The sequence below is a fragment of the Trachurus trachurus genome (genome assembly GCF_905171665.1).
Source record: "Trachurus trachurus genome assembly, chromosome: 20".
Taxonomy (NCBI): domain Eukaryota; kingdom Metazoa; phylum Chordata; class Actinopteri; order Carangiformes; family Carangidae; genus Trachurus; species Trachurus trachurus.
In genome coordinates, this window is record NC_139911.1 from 15,382,687 (window position 1) to 15,401,490 (window position 18,804).

The 18,804-nt window shown below is 40.6% G+C and overlaps 1 protein-coding gene across 2 annotated transcripts; it reads left to right on the forward strand.

Moving 5' to 3' along the window:
• The first annotated feature begins 118 nt into the window (after nt 1-118).
• Nucleotides 119-18,661, forward strand: smchd1 (structural maintenance of chromosomes flexible hinge domain containing 1). Of its 2 annotated transcripts, XM_083995458.1 has the most exons (47): nt 119-453; nt 2,321-2,396; nt 2,514-2,672; nt 2,768-2,850; nt 2,984-3,117; nt 3,808-3,922; nt 4,055-4,174; nt 4,299-4,465; nt 4,593-4,686; nt 4,775-4,991; nt 5,083-5,194; nt 5,297-5,471; nt 5,557-5,754; nt 5,844-5,957; nt 6,557-6,663; nt 6,804-6,886; nt 7,030-7,143; nt 7,540-7,617; nt 7,723-7,842; nt 7,929-8,073; nt 8,245-8,347; nt 8,839-8,911; nt 9,169-9,308; nt 10,200-10,334; nt 10,440-10,664; nt 10,869-11,011; nt 11,263-11,348; nt 11,434-11,552; nt 12,662-12,823; nt 12,918-13,046; nt 13,177-13,250; nt 13,392-13,549; nt 13,639-13,754; nt 13,835-13,896; nt 14,039-14,126; nt 14,268-14,399; nt 14,538-14,687; nt 14,769-14,895; nt 15,203-15,322; nt 15,789-15,874; nt 15,993-16,115; nt 16,230-16,408; nt 17,279-17,391; nt 17,800-17,870; nt 17,955-18,120; nt 18,219-18,377; nt 18,484-18,661. In XM_083995458.1, the coding sequence occupies exons 1-47, from the start codon at nt 301-303 to the stop codon at nt 18,555-18,557; spliced, it is 5,877 nt and encodes a 1,958-aa protein (XP_083851584.1). In that variant the 5' UTR covers nt 119-300; the 3' UTR covers nt 18,558-18,661. The 2 variants fall into 2 exon arrangements, with proteins under 2 accessions (XP_083851584.1, XP_083851585.1); XM_083995459.1 differs by lacking the exons at nt 17,279-17,391; nt 17,800-17,870; nt 17,955-18,120; nt 18,219-18,377; nt 18,484-18,661 and adding an exon at nt 16,568-16,777.
• The last annotated feature ends 143 nt before the right edge of the window (nt 18,662-18,804 follow it).

Below are 18,804 nucleotides of genomic sequence, written 5' to 3' on the forward strand. Positions count from 1 at the left end.
CTGTGGTTATTTCTTCTTTTAGTGAGCCAAAGGGAGTGTGCTGACTTTTAGTTTTTAATACCTGGTAGCACCGGTGTGTTTTATCATATCTACAGTTGTTTGTGTCACCCCAAAAAAATGGGAGACGCTCGTCCGCTGATCTGAATGCTGGTTTAACCGAAAACCGTGAACGCAACAAGAAGGAGTTGCGGACGAGTGATGATAAAACTTGCTGGGGAGTAATTTCTGTAACAAACAACAGGGCGGTGCGTCGTAAAAGACGGTCATAACTTTGGTGTCTGGCTGGACGTCGTTGAGAAGATGTTGCGGACGGACCGCCAGCAGCTCCCCGCCGCAGGGAGAGAGCCGAGGCAGATTCGTGTTTATGACTGCCGCTTCCCACACACGCCCGGGGTCGAGCTGACGGTTCTGGATGAGACGGACTTCAATAGCTTTCTTCACGCTCTGCAAGAGGTAATGCTCTTTAAGTTTGTTTGGGTTTGCAGCTCAAAGCACATTTTCAATGTAATGCAGTCTTTATTTTGTTAAATTTAATGCTCCACTACATTATATTAAACCTCGAACTATTTTTTTTTTCGTAGCTATATTTTGGTCCAGACATTTTGGTAGACTTCGTACGCTGTTTTTGTATTTGTTTTTTTTCTTGCAATTTTTATCTTATATTGTTACTTTGTGCTTTACTTTAACTGCATTTTAGTCATAGCAGTAACGTCAGCCTATTGTAATTTTAACTCCACTTTACATTTAGGGGATTATTATGCCTTTTCATAAATTCAAATGCCTAACAAAATAGAATTCACTTTATGCACAGCTACACTACTTCCTGAAATAAGCCAGCTCGTTTAATTCCTGTCTTACATTATTGGACCAACTGATTAATCCAGGTGTGTCTGACCACTGTGACTACTCAGACACACCTGGATTAATCAATTGGTCCAATAATGTAAAACAGGAATTAAACGAGCTGGCTTATTTCAGGAAGTAGTGTAGCTGTGCATAAAGTGAATTGAACTACTAATTGATTAATGAATCATGCAAAAATGGAAAAATAAATAAAAATAAATTGGAAATTTGAGGTTTGGACAGGGAGGGCAAGCTTGGTCAAAGGGTCACCTGGGCTAGTATTTTTGATGGATTTTATAGGCCTTTTTATTGTTCAATCATCAACCGCTTGCTCTACATCAGAAAATAATCAAATATATCCATCAGAGGCACAAGGTGACTTAATTTTTTCAATCCAACTGTGAAGAAATGATATTGTATGTTTATGGTTGACCGTTTGTTTACCCTATGCTGGAAGTGGAAAGTGTACACTCAACTTAAAGATCATTTTGAAACTTGTCCTGGTGTTGAATTAATCCAAATGGTAGCCTATTAAATTTACCACTGTCTCCCAGTTTAAAAGAAAAATAAAACTTCTCCCAGATAATCAATATTTATTCTACGTGTTTGTGCATGCAGGTGCAACTTAACAGGCACAACATGTACTTGGCAACAACTAAAGATGAAATATACAAAGTGCCAAAGTGCAAACAGGTGTGTTAACAAGCAGTCATGATGCTGTTTAACCTGCCCCACCTTCAAACTGTACTATAACTGGGCACCTAGTAGGTGCCCAGTTATAGTACAGAGTGGGTGTGTGTGTTTGTAGGTGCCACCTACAAACACACACACCCACTCAGTCGCTCAGGCATGCACACACAGCTGCGAACACACTCCTTGAGGTATGAGATACCTAATTTAATAGCCTTCAGTGGCTGCATTCAACATGTGTGATCAGAATCAGGATCAGAATTACTTTATTCAGAATCATCAATGAAGTTACAAAGCTCCTGAACAGAGAAATTAAAAAATGAAGTAAACTAGTAACTACTAAATCTTCAATCTAAGCAAAAATAAATAAAAAATAAAGGCAAATTTTCAGCCATCCCAACTGCCAGTATTTAATATTGTCTATTCAAACACAACACACAGCGCCTTAATGTTTTTATATAAACAAGTCTCAGCAGAGGAAACTCCTGCACACTGTCTTAACTTGAATAGTATTTAATAAGAGTACAACGTTTTGGTTGTTTTCGGTCCTCTGTTGTGCCGTGCTGGTCCTCTCCAACACACCTGTCTGCCTCTGTAGGTGTGCATACGTTTTGAATGTTTTATGAACAAGTCTGAAAATTATTAGTACTTATTGGACAGCTTTACATGTTCAAGATGCTGTCAATAAATGTATGGTTTTCTCCTTCTTAAACAATTATGAAATTATTATTATTATTTAATTCAGTTGACTAATTGAATTGTTTTTTTGTTTGTTTGTTTTTCATAGAATTTTAAATTACCGCTACATGACAGATTTGTTCTGGCCACAACTGACAGAACAGCCCTGGATTTTGACAAATTCAGTGAGTAAAACCAGTGCTTCTTGGCGCAAAAGTATAACCATTTTTTTATGGTTTAAAGTTTGGTTAAGTCAGTGTTTGCATCTCATAGCTAAGACTGATTTCCAATCTCTATTGTAGGGCAGCTTCCAGATGGCAGCACCCTGTACTTGCTGCACGGGGAGGACCAGGCTCTTCCAGTGGCAATGGAGGAGCACATCACATTCAGGCCTCATTATAATACATTGACTGAAGGTGGCTTGTATGAGTACTACTCTAGTGAGGGCCATAACCCATTATGTAAGTACAAGTCATTATCGCCTCAAGAAAGATGTGAAGAAAGAAGAAATGAAAGTGAAGCATCTCATCCCTTGTAACTTTTTTTTTTCCTCCAGCTTATGCACTTGCCGAGTTGATCGACAATTCTCTGTCGGCCACAGCTAAAAACAGTGGAACGAGGACAATAGAGATACGACTGGTTGGTTATGGAAATGTATTTGTGTATAGACAAATTTTTCTTTTTATCCTAACCGTTTGCATAGTTGTTACAGTCTGTGCTTTTGTGTGGTGAAATCTGTAATAGCGACTCACTTCTCTTTTCTGTTGCTCAGCTTTTTGATGAAAGCCTGGGGAAGCCTGCAGTGGTCATCTTAGATAACGGATGTGGGATGACGTCCAAACAGCTCAGGAACTGGGCAGTGTACAGACTCTCCAAATTTACAAGGGAAAACAGCACTTTCACAAGGTCTGTGTGTTTCACTTGAATTCTTCACTTTTAGATGCAATGACTTCTGAGAGTCACAACATACAGTAGATTGTTTTTCTGTTTCTGTTTTCTGTTTTACCACGTTACAGACATTATGTTGTCATAGCTGTTGACTTGTCTTGTCTTTTTCGTGTTGTGATTGTAGATATCAAGCGTAGCGTTAGTTCTGGCAGGCCACGACGTCAAGCTCTAGCATCTAGCTATTTAAACTGAATAGGAATTTGGTAGTCAAAGGTCAAAGGTCAAAGGTCACATTGACCACGAGAGGGATCCCTTACCCAGGATGGGCAGACATGCAGTAGATGTTGTGCGCAGACAAGGAAACATTTTACAACATAGAATATGGAATAACATGGAAATGGGATTGTTCAGTAAAGGAAGAGCTGATACAGGCAGCTTCTGGTGGTAAGGTTGGGTCATAAGCAAGGGAGGGCAGGCCGGTTTAGGAGCAGAGCAAAGGAGATGATGCTGGTATTGTTTGGTGCAGGGGGGACATCGCTTTTGAGTCTGAGAATTCTGCGGAAAACACAGAGAGAGTTATGATTTTTATATATATATTTTATATGATGCTGCACTAACAGGGATTTAACCTGGAACTAGTCTGAGCGGTGGAGGTGTACTGTACAACTGTGAAGAGGTAATTCAAGCTTTTGCTTTGTCCTACAACAGTCAGCAGGAAGGATACGTGCGGCCTGATGTTGTCCCTCGAAGTCTCAACAGTGATATATCCTACTTTGGAGTTGGAGGAAAACAAGCTATTTTCTTCATTGGAAACTCAACCAGGGTGAGCACAGGAATTCATTTTTTTTAACCTTTTTTTTTTTTTTGCAGAGACTTGCTCAGATTTTCACGTCAAGTTTTGAATGTAATCCATCCATCACGTGTCAGTAAATATGAACATGTACTTCTTTAACAGATGATCAGCAAACCCATGGGCTCCCCAGATGTTCACGAGCTCGTTCTGTCCAAAGATGAGTTTGAGAGAAAAGAGAAGAACAAACAGGATGTTTACAGTGGGGTCATCAAAAACAGGAAGGTACATGTTTAAAACCTCTGTTGACATTAGTAAGTGTATTTTTGATCGTAACTTGAAATATAGGAGGTCATGATCTCTGTGTGTAAACATCTCTGCTGTGTGCTGTTTCGTCCTCCTCCTGCAGCCCAGCGACTCCTCACACGTGCGCGAGAAGGACGAGCGCTTCCTCCAGGAATTAATCGCTGAGGAGTCTGGAAAGAAAAGCTTCACGGCCGTGGTCATCACAGGAATCGTGGCTCAGCACATCACCTATTTAAAAAAGGACTTTGCCAAGTGGACCAGACAGCTAGCGTGAGTTTGTTCACCCACACCAGCCCAAATATAATCCTAAATCATATAACAGTCCACATGTTGCCTGATACAATTAATTGTTGATTGTTTATACCGTATTTAACATATTTTTTTGCCCCTATTTCAGTCACGTATATCACTATTACATCCATGGAATCAATGGAAATGACATGAGATTCAACACAACAAACTCAAATCAGTTACCTAAAATTGACATTCAGGTGAGTTTAACTGATGATGAGAGTGACGTCTACTTCTCCTGATCCTGTCTACAGCTCTATTGACATTTGACTCCTCCCTTTTAATCAGATCACCTTGCGGGAAAGGCCTAACGCATTTCCACGTGTGATGAACCTCAGGGAAGTGCAGGATGACATGCAGACTCTGTACATAAATGCTACTGCAGCCACGTTTGAGTTCAAGGCCACCACAGGAGTAGACAGTGGCACAGTGGAGGGAGTGATTCGGTATCATCCCTTCCTCTATGACAGGGAGACTTACCCTCTTGACCCAAATGCTGAGAAAGGTATTCATGCTTTTACATGTTGGTCACAGCTTATGACACGTTAGCGTTGGAACAAATTGTGAACAATCAATGCTTCTTCTTTGTTGATCAGGAACTCCTAATGATGAAGATGAGTCTGGAGTCCAGAATCAGGCAAGAGGGAAGAGGCCGATCTTCGAATGTTTCTGGAACGGGCGGCTCATACCTTACACCAAGGTAGACGAGTAAGTAAATACTTTTTAAAATTATTTTGTTCTATTATTTTTCTCCAAAAGAGAAATAATTCAGAGGTTGTAAAAGTTTGTCTTGTTGTCTGTTTGTTGCAGATTTGACTGGTGCATTAAAGTCCCAAACGTGCCTGAAGAGTGTTACAGCCGGTTTTCAGGAGTGCTTTTCACTGACGACAGATTCCAGGTCACCACCAACAAGCTGACCTACATGGACCTGGAGGTGAAAGTGAAGAACAAGCAGACCATCTTCACACGTGTTGATAACGGACAGGTGATTGTGTTCTGGTGTCTTTCTTCCTCCTTGTTCCTGTATGAATCTAATTTATTTGAGTTAACACACCAAAAACTTTTCACAGACCATAAGATGCAACATACAGAAGGAATTCGCCAAGTGGCTACACAACTGTCACGAGAAACTAGACAAGCAAGTGAAGTTCCTGGGATTCCAGGGGACCGTTACACGAACAGATGTGGCCACTAAGAAGATGCAGCACCCCTGGGCGACATTTTCCTCCATCGAATTGGATGGCAAAATCTACCAAGCAGGCCAACTTGTGAGAATCTCTTTTGTTGCGTTTTATCTCAATGTACACATGTATTTTACACCTGCCTGCACTGATACACAGTCAATTCTTCATTACAGGTGAAGTCCCACAAAACAAACCCCATTCATCATGGTACTGTGGTTCTGTTTTTGCTGTATGGAGATCATAACAAAGATGTCTTTGCCACAGGAGGACAGGTCGAAGTGTGTTTGGTAAGATTTTTTCTTGTATCTCAGTCCTGTCTATTTCTTTAGACCAGGTAAAAGGCCAAATATGTTTGCAAAATAAATCTAGAAACTGGAATTAACTGCTTGGGGACTAACTGAACATTTTCTTGGTAATGCCATCATAGGGTCATTGTACTGGTTTAGAAAAAATATTCTGTCCAGTTTACCTAATTTAACTTAAAACAGACTTTTGCATTTACCTATCTAATATCCAACTGGGACAAACACAGAACATGACCCTGTTTCATTTCAGCCTTATTTTATTTTCAGTGGTGTTATTGGATTGGTAATGTTCGGTGTGAAAGCTTCCTTTAATAAGTTGCCAAGCAAAACTGTGGCACTTAAAACAACCAGACAGAGCTGGAGAGGATATATAGGGAGAACGTAGTGTCTGGTTTTGTGCAAATGAGATGTTACAAGCAGTTTCTATTCTATTCTTTTCTAAAATACATTTTTTTTGTAAAAAATAAGCAAGCAGTACCAATAATTAGCAATTAGTCTTATACAAAGCAGCTAAGATAACTGACATATTCCTTTCTTTTGAGTATAAATTTTACATCAGATTGACGAACAAATCTTTTTAGGAACCCAGAGCACTTTACGACACAACAAAGATCATACCCATCGCCAAGATAGACAGGACAGCCACTGACGAGGCCATCAAGAAAAACATTGACAATGACTACGCCAAGTGAGTAAACAGCTAAAGGAAATGGCCTATCAGACATCTTGTGTGTAGAAAACTATATATACGTATATATAAATAATGTTTTTAGATGTCTATTTCTATACCGAAATGTTATAATTGAAGCCTGACTGTACTTAATCCAGGCTTCCAGATCTACTACAATTGGACTGGCCAGATGGAAACCCGTGGCCACTGAATGCTGTCCGTCCAGCTGGGACTCCATTAGGTAAAATCACATCCTAAACCCCCCTGCACAAGACCCAAGTTCACATACATACACAAATGTGCATCAGAATATGGTAATACTAAAAAACAACCCCTTTTTTTCCTGAAGCCTGGGTGTTAATTGTTTTTACTTTGACCTTTCAGGAGCACTCAGCATCAAAATCCTGAACAAGAAGGGAGAGGCGATATCCAGGATGCCGTCAGTAGGCCACTCAGCGAAAATAAAACTGTCTGTTAGGCAGGTCGTACTTTTCAAAGGTAAGATTTTTATTTAGTTTAATCACAGGGTTTGATTTGTAAAAATGCAATGTCCTATTTAAATTTGTTACACATAAAGTAAATCAACAAAGTGACCATGAAAATGATCTACCTTTACCAACAGGAAAAATCCTCCATATTTACTGTTTCTTGTTCATGGTATTTAAACTAAATGCTGGGATATAATCAAAACAGATACTTCAAAAACCTAGAACCACTATCATAGCTTTAAGAGTTTTACTGAAAAACAGTAAAAAATATCTCACACAGTTGTCTTGAATACATGTTGAAATATTCAGTATTACCTCTTTTTTTTCTTTTTATAAAATTGGGTAACAAATACACATTTCTAAAGTTGCAACCAAATTATTTTGTTTATGTTCCTTTCCTATCTAGGTCCTGAAGCACCTGAAGATGTTGTCTGTTTTGTGGCCCCACATTCAGCGAAGTGGGGTTTCTGGTTCAGAAAAATTGGTGCGTTTCATTGTCAAAATTGTCATTCTTCTTCTGTTCCTGGTTGCCTGTTGGCTCGTCTCGTTTTTATCTGCCATCTAAGACATCATGTTTTTCCTTCTGTAGAGAATCTGACCAAACCAGGGAAGTACACACTGTACCTCAACGCCATAATAAATGACACTCAGGCCACTGACTTTGGAGGCATGCCCCTCCCAAGCCTCACACTCAACTTCACCATAAAAGGTGAGGAGAAGTGAAGCACAGAGAGTTTGCTGTCATGTTTGTTAACCTTCCTGAACATCTCAGTCAAACACTTTTCTCCTTCTCAGAGGGAATCGCTGAGAGTTTTGTTCCTGGTCCAGTGAGCTCTCCTCTTCGTGTTGGGGTTCCCTTTGACATTCCTCTGCAGTTTAAAGACAAATATTACAACATGACAGTGGGCCTTCCCGACCTCCAGCCTGTACTCAGTTGCAGGTGAGTCACACACTTCATTCGTGAAAGTCTATATGTACAGTAACTACCTTCAGTATACATGTGTCTTTCAGTTAAGATGTGAACAGTCTTTTCAAAGATCTTATCATGTCTTTTATTTTCCTCATGTGGCAGCCGCTGTAACTGTATCACTTTATCATTGTCATCATTCAGTGACCTGGATCTGAGCTTTGAGGCAGTGGACAGCAGCGGGACCACATTCACAATAAAAGGTGTCAGAGCACGAGGCAAAGTCCTCAACTACCACCAGTCCAAGGTTAGAAAAATGTTTCTCTTAGAAGACATAACTTCACCTGTTTTTTGGGGTTTAATGATTTAAATATAGCATATAGTGTAACATTTCAGAACACACTTCCTAAAACCAGTCTTCAAAATAAGCATTCCCGAGTCAATTAACAATGCAATAATAATGCAATAATAATAATAATAATGCAATAAACAACATTTATCTGTCACAATTTTGATTGACGGTGAATTAAAGATGATACCAAGCTCAAGACGAAGGAGCCATTTGATGAGTCAGCACGACAGCTAGCACCTAACACTTTGAATCTGTGACTGTGTGTGTGTGCTCTTGGGCAAAGTCATCTGAGAGTGTGAAAGTAGCTAATTTTTAGAAGGTTTATCCTCATTGTAATAAACTTTCTCTTTTCAGTTTGGTCATGTAAAATCACAACTTATTATAAAAATGAAATGTCACTTGACAGGAGCCAGTTCATTTTATCCCTCCTATGTTTTATTTTGCAGACACGTGATCTGATAGTGACCCTGCCAGGCCTGGAAGAAGACACTCAGATTGTCAAGATCCTTCTTGGCCCTGGTATGAAAGCACTCATTTATGAAGCTGCTTTTGTGTTGTTCATGATATATGCCATACATGTCATACAGGACATGACTATAGTTTACAGCCAACAAGCAGATTTCTCACCTCTGCCAAACTGAAGCCATTGACACAAACCTTGGTTAAGCTAAATACCAAACATTTGATGGTCCCAGCTTCTCTGTGTTTATCTGGGGTTGAGAGTCTGAACTTCTGTCTCTCCCACACATCCACTGACACTTTGTGATGTTTTTCAGGCACTCCACATTCTCTCCATGTAAAGACAGAAGAAAACCCCATCATAGTGGAGAATGGGAACCCTGTTGTATTTAATGTTCAAATTCATGATGAGGCTGGAAACATCACCGCCCATCCCAGACAGATAGTTAGCTGCCAGGTACGTACGAGTTTTATGTGTGTGTGTGTGCTCGTGGGCATTTTAACCTACAAAAAGAGTGTTGTTTTTTTTGTCACCCCATAATTCAGCACCTTTTAATTCAGCAATGTTGTTTTTGCAGCAGTATTTCAATTTGTGGTATAGCAACTGTGTGTTTGTGTGTGTGTGTGTGTCTCATGAGAGTATTGTAGGTCTAGTGTCTCCAGGGTTTATCTTGTGTGTTTACCTGCTCAAGAAAAACTCCCAGCAGGACCCATTAAATCTTAATGAAATGCATCTTTCATCTTTCATCTTCTCATATGGACAAAATTGCTGTCATTGTGGTTTAAATCTTACTAATGTAATGAAATAATCTCAAGCTGAAGACACTTTGCTCTGAGGACTGACAGTATGTGCCAGTTATGCAGTGCAGTCCCTATGACGGACATCTGCATGTGCCTCACCTGTAAGGATGGTGCCGCTAAAAAAAAAAAGGGCCGCGCTGCGCTCTCCTGCTGGTTCACCTGTAGCTGACTGACCTGTAGAACGGCAAGAAAAAAGAAAAAACATTATTGATCATCCTTTCAATCGCTGATGGAGGATCGCGTTACAAGCCTAGTCACAGACATTCAATAGAGCATTATAATCTTATCAGTTAATGGTTATTAATCGGTTAATGAGCGCCGGTTATCGATCAGAAAAAAATTACAAATGTGCATCCTTAATCATGATAGTTAATGTGGTTGTTCTGTTGAATGCAGCCCAATAGAAGTAATCGCTATATATAAGAAGACCAAGGATTGAGCCTTGGGGAGCTCCACACATCATATTGGTTTTTCAGTGCTAAGTGACTTTCTAACTTTGATTATTGTGTTGTTTATTTTACCCTCATGCCTTCCAATGTGGTTTCAGATCCAGATCAAGGGGCTCCCACCAGCCTTAGTTGACTGCAGCAGCACAGGAGCAGGGCAAATTCTGACAAAGCCCATAAACCTGAAAATAGCCAATGCCGAACCCCAAAACCTCAGAGTTAACTTTGCCGTGCCTGTAAGTAAACTTAAAGACTTGACACTAAACACTCTCAACCTAATGTAACATCCTCTGATTCAAACTTTGCTCTAAAGGTCACCTTTCCTTCTGTTTTCCTATCAGTATCATAAGAACATAGCCGTGGTTGAGAGGGAGCTGAGGGTGTTGCCCAGCACAAGAGTCTCCGTGATCAAGGTCTTCAGTCGAAATGATGAGAACCTGTTGCTGAGGAACAACGATAAGATCGACTGGCTGGCTGGGAGCTATCTGGCCGACCTGTTCTACGGGCTGTATGATGAGGCCGGCAGAACAGTACCTCTCACTGCTGAAATAGCTTCTCAGATCATGGTGTGTCTGGCATATATGACTTAATGTGCTGCTGTTGATGTGCTTGCTATTGTCATGACGTCATCATATCATCAAGATGATTCCTTTGCAAATTTCAGAGCTACTTTTTCCTATGGAAAAAATCAGCAGTCTGTCTCAAGAGCCATAGTATCCAAACACTTCTGAGTTGATCTCTGACTTTTGATTGTTCACTGTGTTTTTTAGGTGAATTGGAAAAGCGAAGTAAATGTGGAAGATCTGTTGGAGGGGAAGTTGCCTGATATTATAGTCCCCATGAAGGTGGATGAACAACGCTCATACCAAGTGTCCTACCAACACCAGAACATCTCTATCTTCTTTACAATAGTGTAAGCCACAAACCAAATTCAAAGCTGTGATTGGGGGTAATATGTTTATTAGATTACAAGATGGATGCTACTCTCATGCAAAAGTAGTGCAGCCAGGTAGCTAAACTAAGCATCAAGACTGGAAATGGAGAGTTTCTGATCTTTTTGCTAAGATAACCTCCTGACTGTACCTTCATATGGACACATATAAGAGTGGTGTCTTTTACATACAGAGAATGAAAGTCAGCACTGTTGCTCCTTTTTTGTTGTAGACCTCTTCCAGATGAACCAGATCAGCTAAAAGCAACTGTGCTCCAAAAGACAGTGAAGCTGGGTGAAATCCTCTCTGAGAACATCAGTGAGTATGAACCTGTTCACACAAAAATCATGTTTGTTTTTTTATGCTTGCACACTAGATGACACGCAAGGTTTTCTTCATACAGATTTGGAGCTTGCGGACAAGTATGGCAATTCAACCAATACCCTAACCCCCAACTACATGAACCTCATTACTGTCAAGGCTGAGGGTCTGGACAAATCTTCTGTCAAGCTTATATGGCAGGTAAGGATAAAGATCCTCACATTTAGATAGAAACTTAACTTTGAACTCACAGATCTTCTGTCCTTTGAACCTCCTAAACTCTGTCTCTCCCATTCAAGCCATAAAAAATGTATGCAGGCTGCTTGAGAGAGTTTAGTAACCCATGTAATAAAACATTGCACTTAGCACCATTGCAGTATGAAGAAATGATGCCTAATATTAAAATAAGGAGGTGAAGTTTGAACATATATCTTTGCTTAAGCAGCTCAGACAGGGAAGTGGCTTTGTGATCACTGGTCACTGTGGTTTGAAGAAGTATGGTATATGAACTCTGATTTATTGTATTGTGGATGTATATGTGTATGTGCGTTTATCTATTTTATTTATTTGTTCCTTAGACAGGGACACTGCATGTTAATGCACATCAGTACAACTACATGTCTGGATATTTATATATGTGATATACAGTATAAGCAGGGCCAGATTGTAGCAAAAAAGGGTAATATAATTCTGTAGACCTAGGCAGGAGACATAAGTCCACTACAGATATGTACACAAATAAAATGATGAGATGTTGTAAAGGTAGGACATGTAGGACACTCCAGTTATTACTTTTCTGAACTGACACTTCAATTAGTCCAGTTTGTGCCTATGAAGCAACTCGCAGCCTCCTCCAGTGGTCACCTGAGTGCCAATGCCACTATTGAATGAAACTGTCTAAAGGGTGAGGGACAAGCCCATTTAAAACCTTTAAAAGAAAGCATACATCATTGTTTGCAAATAAATCCTCATCTGCAGGTGATCTCCAGTCTTCACATATCGAGGGTTTCTGTGCAGTCAGGTTGGGGTCTTGATCTTGGTGCAATTTGTTTTACGGTTTCCTCTGATTTTGTGGTGAACCTAATTGATTTTTTTCCGAAATGTGTAGCAGCGGCAGGAGGTTGTTGTATAAAACATAAGAGCAGAGAAAAATGCCCATTCCTAGAAAAGCAAGTAGTTGGAAACAGTTTTTGCTGTGACCAATAGAATATATTGTGTTTTTATTGAATAAATAAAGTAAAGGATCTAAATACTTCTTCTATTGCTGTGTTAATTTACTGCAACTTCCTCTCTTTGTGTGTTGAAATCAGTCGAGCAACAGTTCTGTCGGGGTAACTGGAGTACGTTTCCAGTCTGGGACTCCAGGCCTCAGAGAGTTGTGCTTCACCTACCGGAACTATGAGGCACGTGAGGCAGTGGTGGTGACGGCTGGAAACCCTGCGCAGCTTAATCTAGTCAGTGCCCCAGAGCAGGTAAGAAAGGCTTTTGGTGCTCTTAACCCACAGCTGTGTTTACAGCAAACCCAAATGACTGTTAAAGCTCATTTCTTTTCTTTTCACACACAAGCCTTTGCAGGTAATAAATGGCTACTGCATCCCCAAGCCATTTGTCGTCCAACTCTGTGACGAGTGGGGAAACCATACTTCAGACCAGAGCGTCGCGGTGGGAGTGCAGCCCTCACCACCAGCGCTGAAGGTGAGGGGTGTAAACCGCATTTACACATTTACATTTACACTGTATGAAAGTCAGAGATGGTCAAGAACAGATGGAGCTGGACAGAACAGTCCAGCTGGAGAAATATCATGCGATCTTCTTGTTGTTGTAGGTGACGACAGCAGATACTCCAGTGGACACAGAGGGGAAATCCTCTTTCACTGTTACAAGCGTAAGCGGACCAAAGTGAGTGTCAACTTGATATCATCATTATGTTATAATACAATAATCAATAATATCTCACATCCTAAATGATTCCTTAAATTAGACATGGCTTATGTCCCATTATTTGCCAGTGAAAGTGTTGTTACTGTGTTCTTCCACTAGGGGGTACTATCAGCTGCAGTTTAAAGGTTCCTTCAACAACAAGCCCATTCCTGGTCCAACAGTGAATCTCACTGTTTTACCTGATCCCAACAAACCTGTCAGCCTGAAGGTGGAGTACAACGCAGCTGCAGTGTTTCGGGCTGGAGGCTCATTTCCAGGTTGACATCCCTCAGACGCAACCTTCATTTGTTTGACTTCATAGTTATGTCTCTGAAAAACTAAGAGTCCTGTGTGTTTGTCTGTGCAGTGTTTCTAGTGACTGTGGTGTCTGATGAAGGAATCCCAATGACAACCTTTAACCCAGCTGCTGCATCCATGTTGCTGTGGGAGGGAGCGCCTTTCGGAAACACACCGCCACAAACAGTGAGTGCTTTGCTAACAGAGAGACAACTTATTTTTATTTTCTTTCTTTTAACTAATATTTATAATAATAATCCCTTTAGACCCCTGAGCTGAAGTGCAGTAAGCCCATGGAGAATGAAAGACAAGACTGTTTCCACTTCAGGTAAGAAGCTGGCACTTCCTGTTTCTCTTCCGTCTCACTTGTTGCCGGATGTTTAAATTTTGGTTGGTGCACTTTTCACTTTCACCACTCTAATTTCTGCATTGTAAAAATATAAATTTTATTTTTGCGTGTTCCATTGCAGAGATAAAGAAATCCCAGAACGTGTCGGGAGGTACACGGCCCAGTTTTCTGTGCGCGTCAGTGAAACAGACGTCCTGTACAGTGATCAGGTCGGTTGAACCTAAGCCGGTTGAACCTCAAAGGACTACAACATACAGTATAACTAACTACAGTGAACATGTGTAGGTTGTGTCCTCGGTTTTGGTTGATGGCTGTAAATCATAGTCCCTGGCTTGTTTCCTGTCTCCCAGATTGCTCTAAATGTTGTGGCCAATCAACCGGTCAAACTGGCACCTGACTCCCAGCCAGCAGCTCCAGTCGTCTCCTGCTGTACGGACATCGCCAATCGAACCTTGGTGCAGAACATGACTCTGAGGATAATGGTGAGTTGAGCAGGAGCTTGTTGGTCTTTGATTGTTCATTAGTTGTTTGTGATACACATTTTAGAACTGTGGTTTGTCAGCTGGTACAGTATGTGCAGCCTGACTTGAATGAAACTAAGCTGCCTTGATGGTCTCCAGGACTCGCATGGAAACCCAGCAGGGCAGGAGCTGAGCGGGAAGGTGGTCATTTCTATAACAAGCTCTGGCAACAAAAGCTTACCTCTGTTTGAAGGCACACGAGGCAGATCGTGTTATGTTATGTTGGCAGAAGGAAAGGCCCACATCACAGTAAGTGACCGTCCCTTTTAGGACTAGATTTATTTTGATGAAGGACCCTGCATGTGATGATTATGCTCTAACTCTCCACAGAGGTTGGCCATCATGGCGAACAGCCCCGGGGAGGACGGCTGTGTGTACACACTCTCCTTTAAACCTGAAGTGTCAGCAGCTCATCTATCCCTGACTCCCTTTGAGCTCACCTTTCACTTTTACGATGGTATGATATAAAAACTGAGATCTGACGCTGACTCATGTCTCACGTGTGATTCTATGTTTAAAGGATTTAAAGTAAATTTCAAAGGGGTGCTTGTTTAGATTTAGAGGTGAATTTACCAGAATTAAAATTGCTATTAAATAACTACCAGACAATTAGTTCTTCTGTTTTTGTGTACGCATGAAATTAAATTTCCTTAATATCTAAATGTTTAAAAGCCTAACTCACCGCAAAGTGTGCTGTTTGAGTCCCATATTGTCCCTATTTATCTTTTTAAAGTTAATCCATTATTTGTATTTTTCCCATTTAGATGCAGTGAGCCAGTTGAAAATGACTGAGATGATAAAGAAGAAATCTGAACTCACTGCTTCTGTTGCTCAACAAAATGAGTTCTTTTCTGACCACAAAGAACTCCTCAGTTTGCTGACAGGTATAATGTATCTTCTCTCTCTTTTTGTTCAGTTATTTGTTTAAAGGGATAGTTCAACATTTTGGCAAATTGGCCCATTGCCATAATCCCTATAGTTGTAGCAATAGGTTTGTTACCTTTAATTGTCGGTGCAAGCTATTTTTAGAACGGCGGAGCAGAGCTGCGAGCTACTCAGAGCTACGGAGGCTAGTTGGATTGTGTATTTGATGAGTTTGATGAGGGAAACCAAGAAATCCCATTAGCCTCCGTGGCATAGCTCTGAACAGCTCGCGGCTCTGCTCCACCATTCTTGAAAAAGCTTGCACCAACAATTAAAGGTAAGGAACCTACTCCTAAAACTTTACGGATTATGGCAATGGGCCAATTTGCCAAAATGTTGAACTATCCCTTTAAATGAACTATGTATAGGGATGTCTTTGTGCTTCCATGTTTGTCACTCTAATTAAACATGTTCATTTCACACCAGATCAAGTTCTGACAGCGAAACGCAAAGAGGCTGAATTTAGAGATGTGCTGATCAGAAGTAACATGACAGTTGCACAGCCCATATCGGTAAGATCTCAATCTTCTCCTCACTTTTTATGTGTGTGTGTGTGTGTGTGTAGAAGCTGTGATCTTATCTATATATATTTATCGGGAGATGATTATTGTGTATTTTCACTCTTTTTAGATCCAGGGAATTGACACACTCCTAAATGAGAAGAACACAGAAGCTGATATGATTCTGCAAAACCCCAGAAGAGTTTGCTCCATTCCTGACAACTTCAGGGGGCAGCAGGATGTTTTAGGAAAGGTAACGCCATAGGAAAGACAGACATTACTTATTGGCTTAGTGCTTTTTTTTAAACAAAAAATTATTTTTTTTTTTTATTTGGTGTTTTTAAAAGCATTACCTCCCTGAATGCAGGTCGGTCACTTGGCCTACGTGCAGGACGATGCTGCTGCAAATGTCATCTCCTGGTTCATCCGGGGCGACATGGACTGTGTCATCACCAGGACAACAGAAGCAGCACAGAGGATCTACAGAGACACGCAGGCCAGGCAGCAGGTCATGCCCCTCGAGACTGTGTTTGTGGGAGCCAACAGGTACACCTTTTTTGAGTCGATGAATAAAAGAAAGGGCAATTTCTTTTCTGACACTAAAAAGTTCAGTTGCCAGTATTCCTCCACCCACTATCATTAATTTCAGTTTTGTTGTTGGCGTCTGAGCAGCTTGCCTGATAATATTCCTGTCTTTGATTACAGTCTCCTTCATGCTTTCAATAACAGTAATTTAAGGATCTTGAGCAGCACCCAGTCACACAGGCTGTGTAGAACCAAACAAGGACATCACCACATTACACTTTTAAGTCTAGTAGGGTTTATGTATAAATAACACTGTGATACCTGGACAGTATAGGGCAATGAAACATGTACATTTAAATTTTGTGTTATGATCTAAGACTAAGACGTTACTGTCATTTCCTTTGGTTTACTGTACAAATAATGGAAACTATAATTATTATGATCATCCTATATAGGAGGGTGGAACAACTTCCTGCTGTTCTTTGGTGTGGTTTGTGAGCTGCTGACGGTCACTTAAAGGATCACACCGTCACTGCTGCATGCTTTAGACAGTTTTACACCAAAATGGGCTTTAATTTAGATTTTACAAAGTGTTTTCCTGCCATTACCAGCATCTACATTTAGTTTCAAACGCAGACTGGCATGGATGTTAATAGTCCCATTTTTTTATTAGCTGATAAAAAGAGAAAGACAGAGAGCATCACAAATGAGTTGAATGTTTGGTACTTGTGATCATCCAAGTAGTTGGTAACAATTATTATAAACCATTAAATGTTTCAGCTCAATGCAAAAAGAATGCAAGTAATTGAAAATTAAGTGGCAACCGCTTTAAAATTTGAATTTTTTAAACATCAGTTGTGTGTCTTTTACTCAAATGTGAATTGCCTGCAGGCCACTGCCTCACATGAGACAAGGAGGCCACATGCTCTTTCATCCCCCTGGGAACCCGGTCCACGCCAGAGACCTCCTGATTTACCCCCTCGACCAGGAGAGCTGTAAGAAAGGTGAGCTTTCCTGAAAGGATACAACATTGCCAACATGTTGTTGGGTTTTTTTCTTGCACAAGTCTCAGTGGTTTTCTAGAAGCTTCCCAGGTCTCTTAGCGTTTGCTCTTGTTGGGGTATTTCCTTCATGCCCCCACCACTCCTGTTGAGTTTTGGGTAAATGGTTCCACCTGGGATCCAACATAGGAAATCTGAAAGGAATCGAGGTCCCTACAGGAGCCCCCCGCAACAGGAGCAGAAATTAAGCTTCTTTGATGATTTTCATTTTCATTAGTAAAAAGTTTATTTATGGAGTATTTGGTTTCAAGTTACACATTTTATAAATAGTTTTTTTTTTCCAGCAGTATAAGGATTAAACAAATTTAAACGTGTTTGTGTGATAGTTTTCTACTCGTGCTCTTCCTGCAGCGTTTAAAAACATCCTCGGAGACACTATTCTGATAGATGACCTGGAGTCTGCAAACAACTACAGACGGCTGGTGAGTGATGCTTCCGGACAGAGCAGAGCCACAGACAAATTGGCCAGTTGTTTTTGTTGCTCTAAATGTGCTGTCGTTTCACAGGTGGTGCAGAACAGAACGCCTTGTCCCACCATCCTGACCAGGGGGGGGGACTGTGTCAGCGCCAAGGGAAAGTTCGGAGGCAGACAGAACAGAGCTCCACAGAACTTCACACCAGTGTTTGGAGCCCCTCTCCCCCAAGCGTACCACACTGTCAGAGCACAAACAGGTGACATCTCTCAGTGATTTATTTTAAATCATGTTTTTATTGTGGTGTTCAGTGTTATTGTGCTTTAATTTATCTCTGTCTCTCTTTTTGATTGATAGATCTACTCAATCAATACCGGGCACTTGTGGAAAAGAGAGAGAAGACAGAAAAGGACCGTGAGGATCACTTGAAAACATTGAAATCTCCTCAGATGGAGCAGAGACAAAAAAATCTGAAGGAAAAAATTATGCAGCTGGAGGAACTGGAAAGGCAACTGGGTATGTTTATTTACCTGAGAGAAAAAGCAGAGAATAAATCTCAAGTGTTTTTCTTTTTATTCTGTTAGTATTGATGATTCATTTTTGATTTTTGTTTGTCTTCTAGGGTCTAAACCACTGAAACGGTGTCTGGAGGATGCTGGCGAGCTTTCTGGCATCATTACAAAAAGAGCTAAATAGAGCCAAACTTTTATTGTCATAGTTCGTTTTTTTTATCCAATTTCATTGTAATTTGTAATTGTTTTGTTATTTTAACACTGTTCAAAAAATTATGCGCGAGTTATGATGCGTCTGTAAAAAATGTGCAGATTATTTCTTTATAAATACATACTGTATGTAGCAAAACCTCTGTCTGCGTCTCCATTTCTTCTCAGTAACTTAAGTGAAACACAGAGCTTCAAATCTGGGCAGACACATTTTACGCACG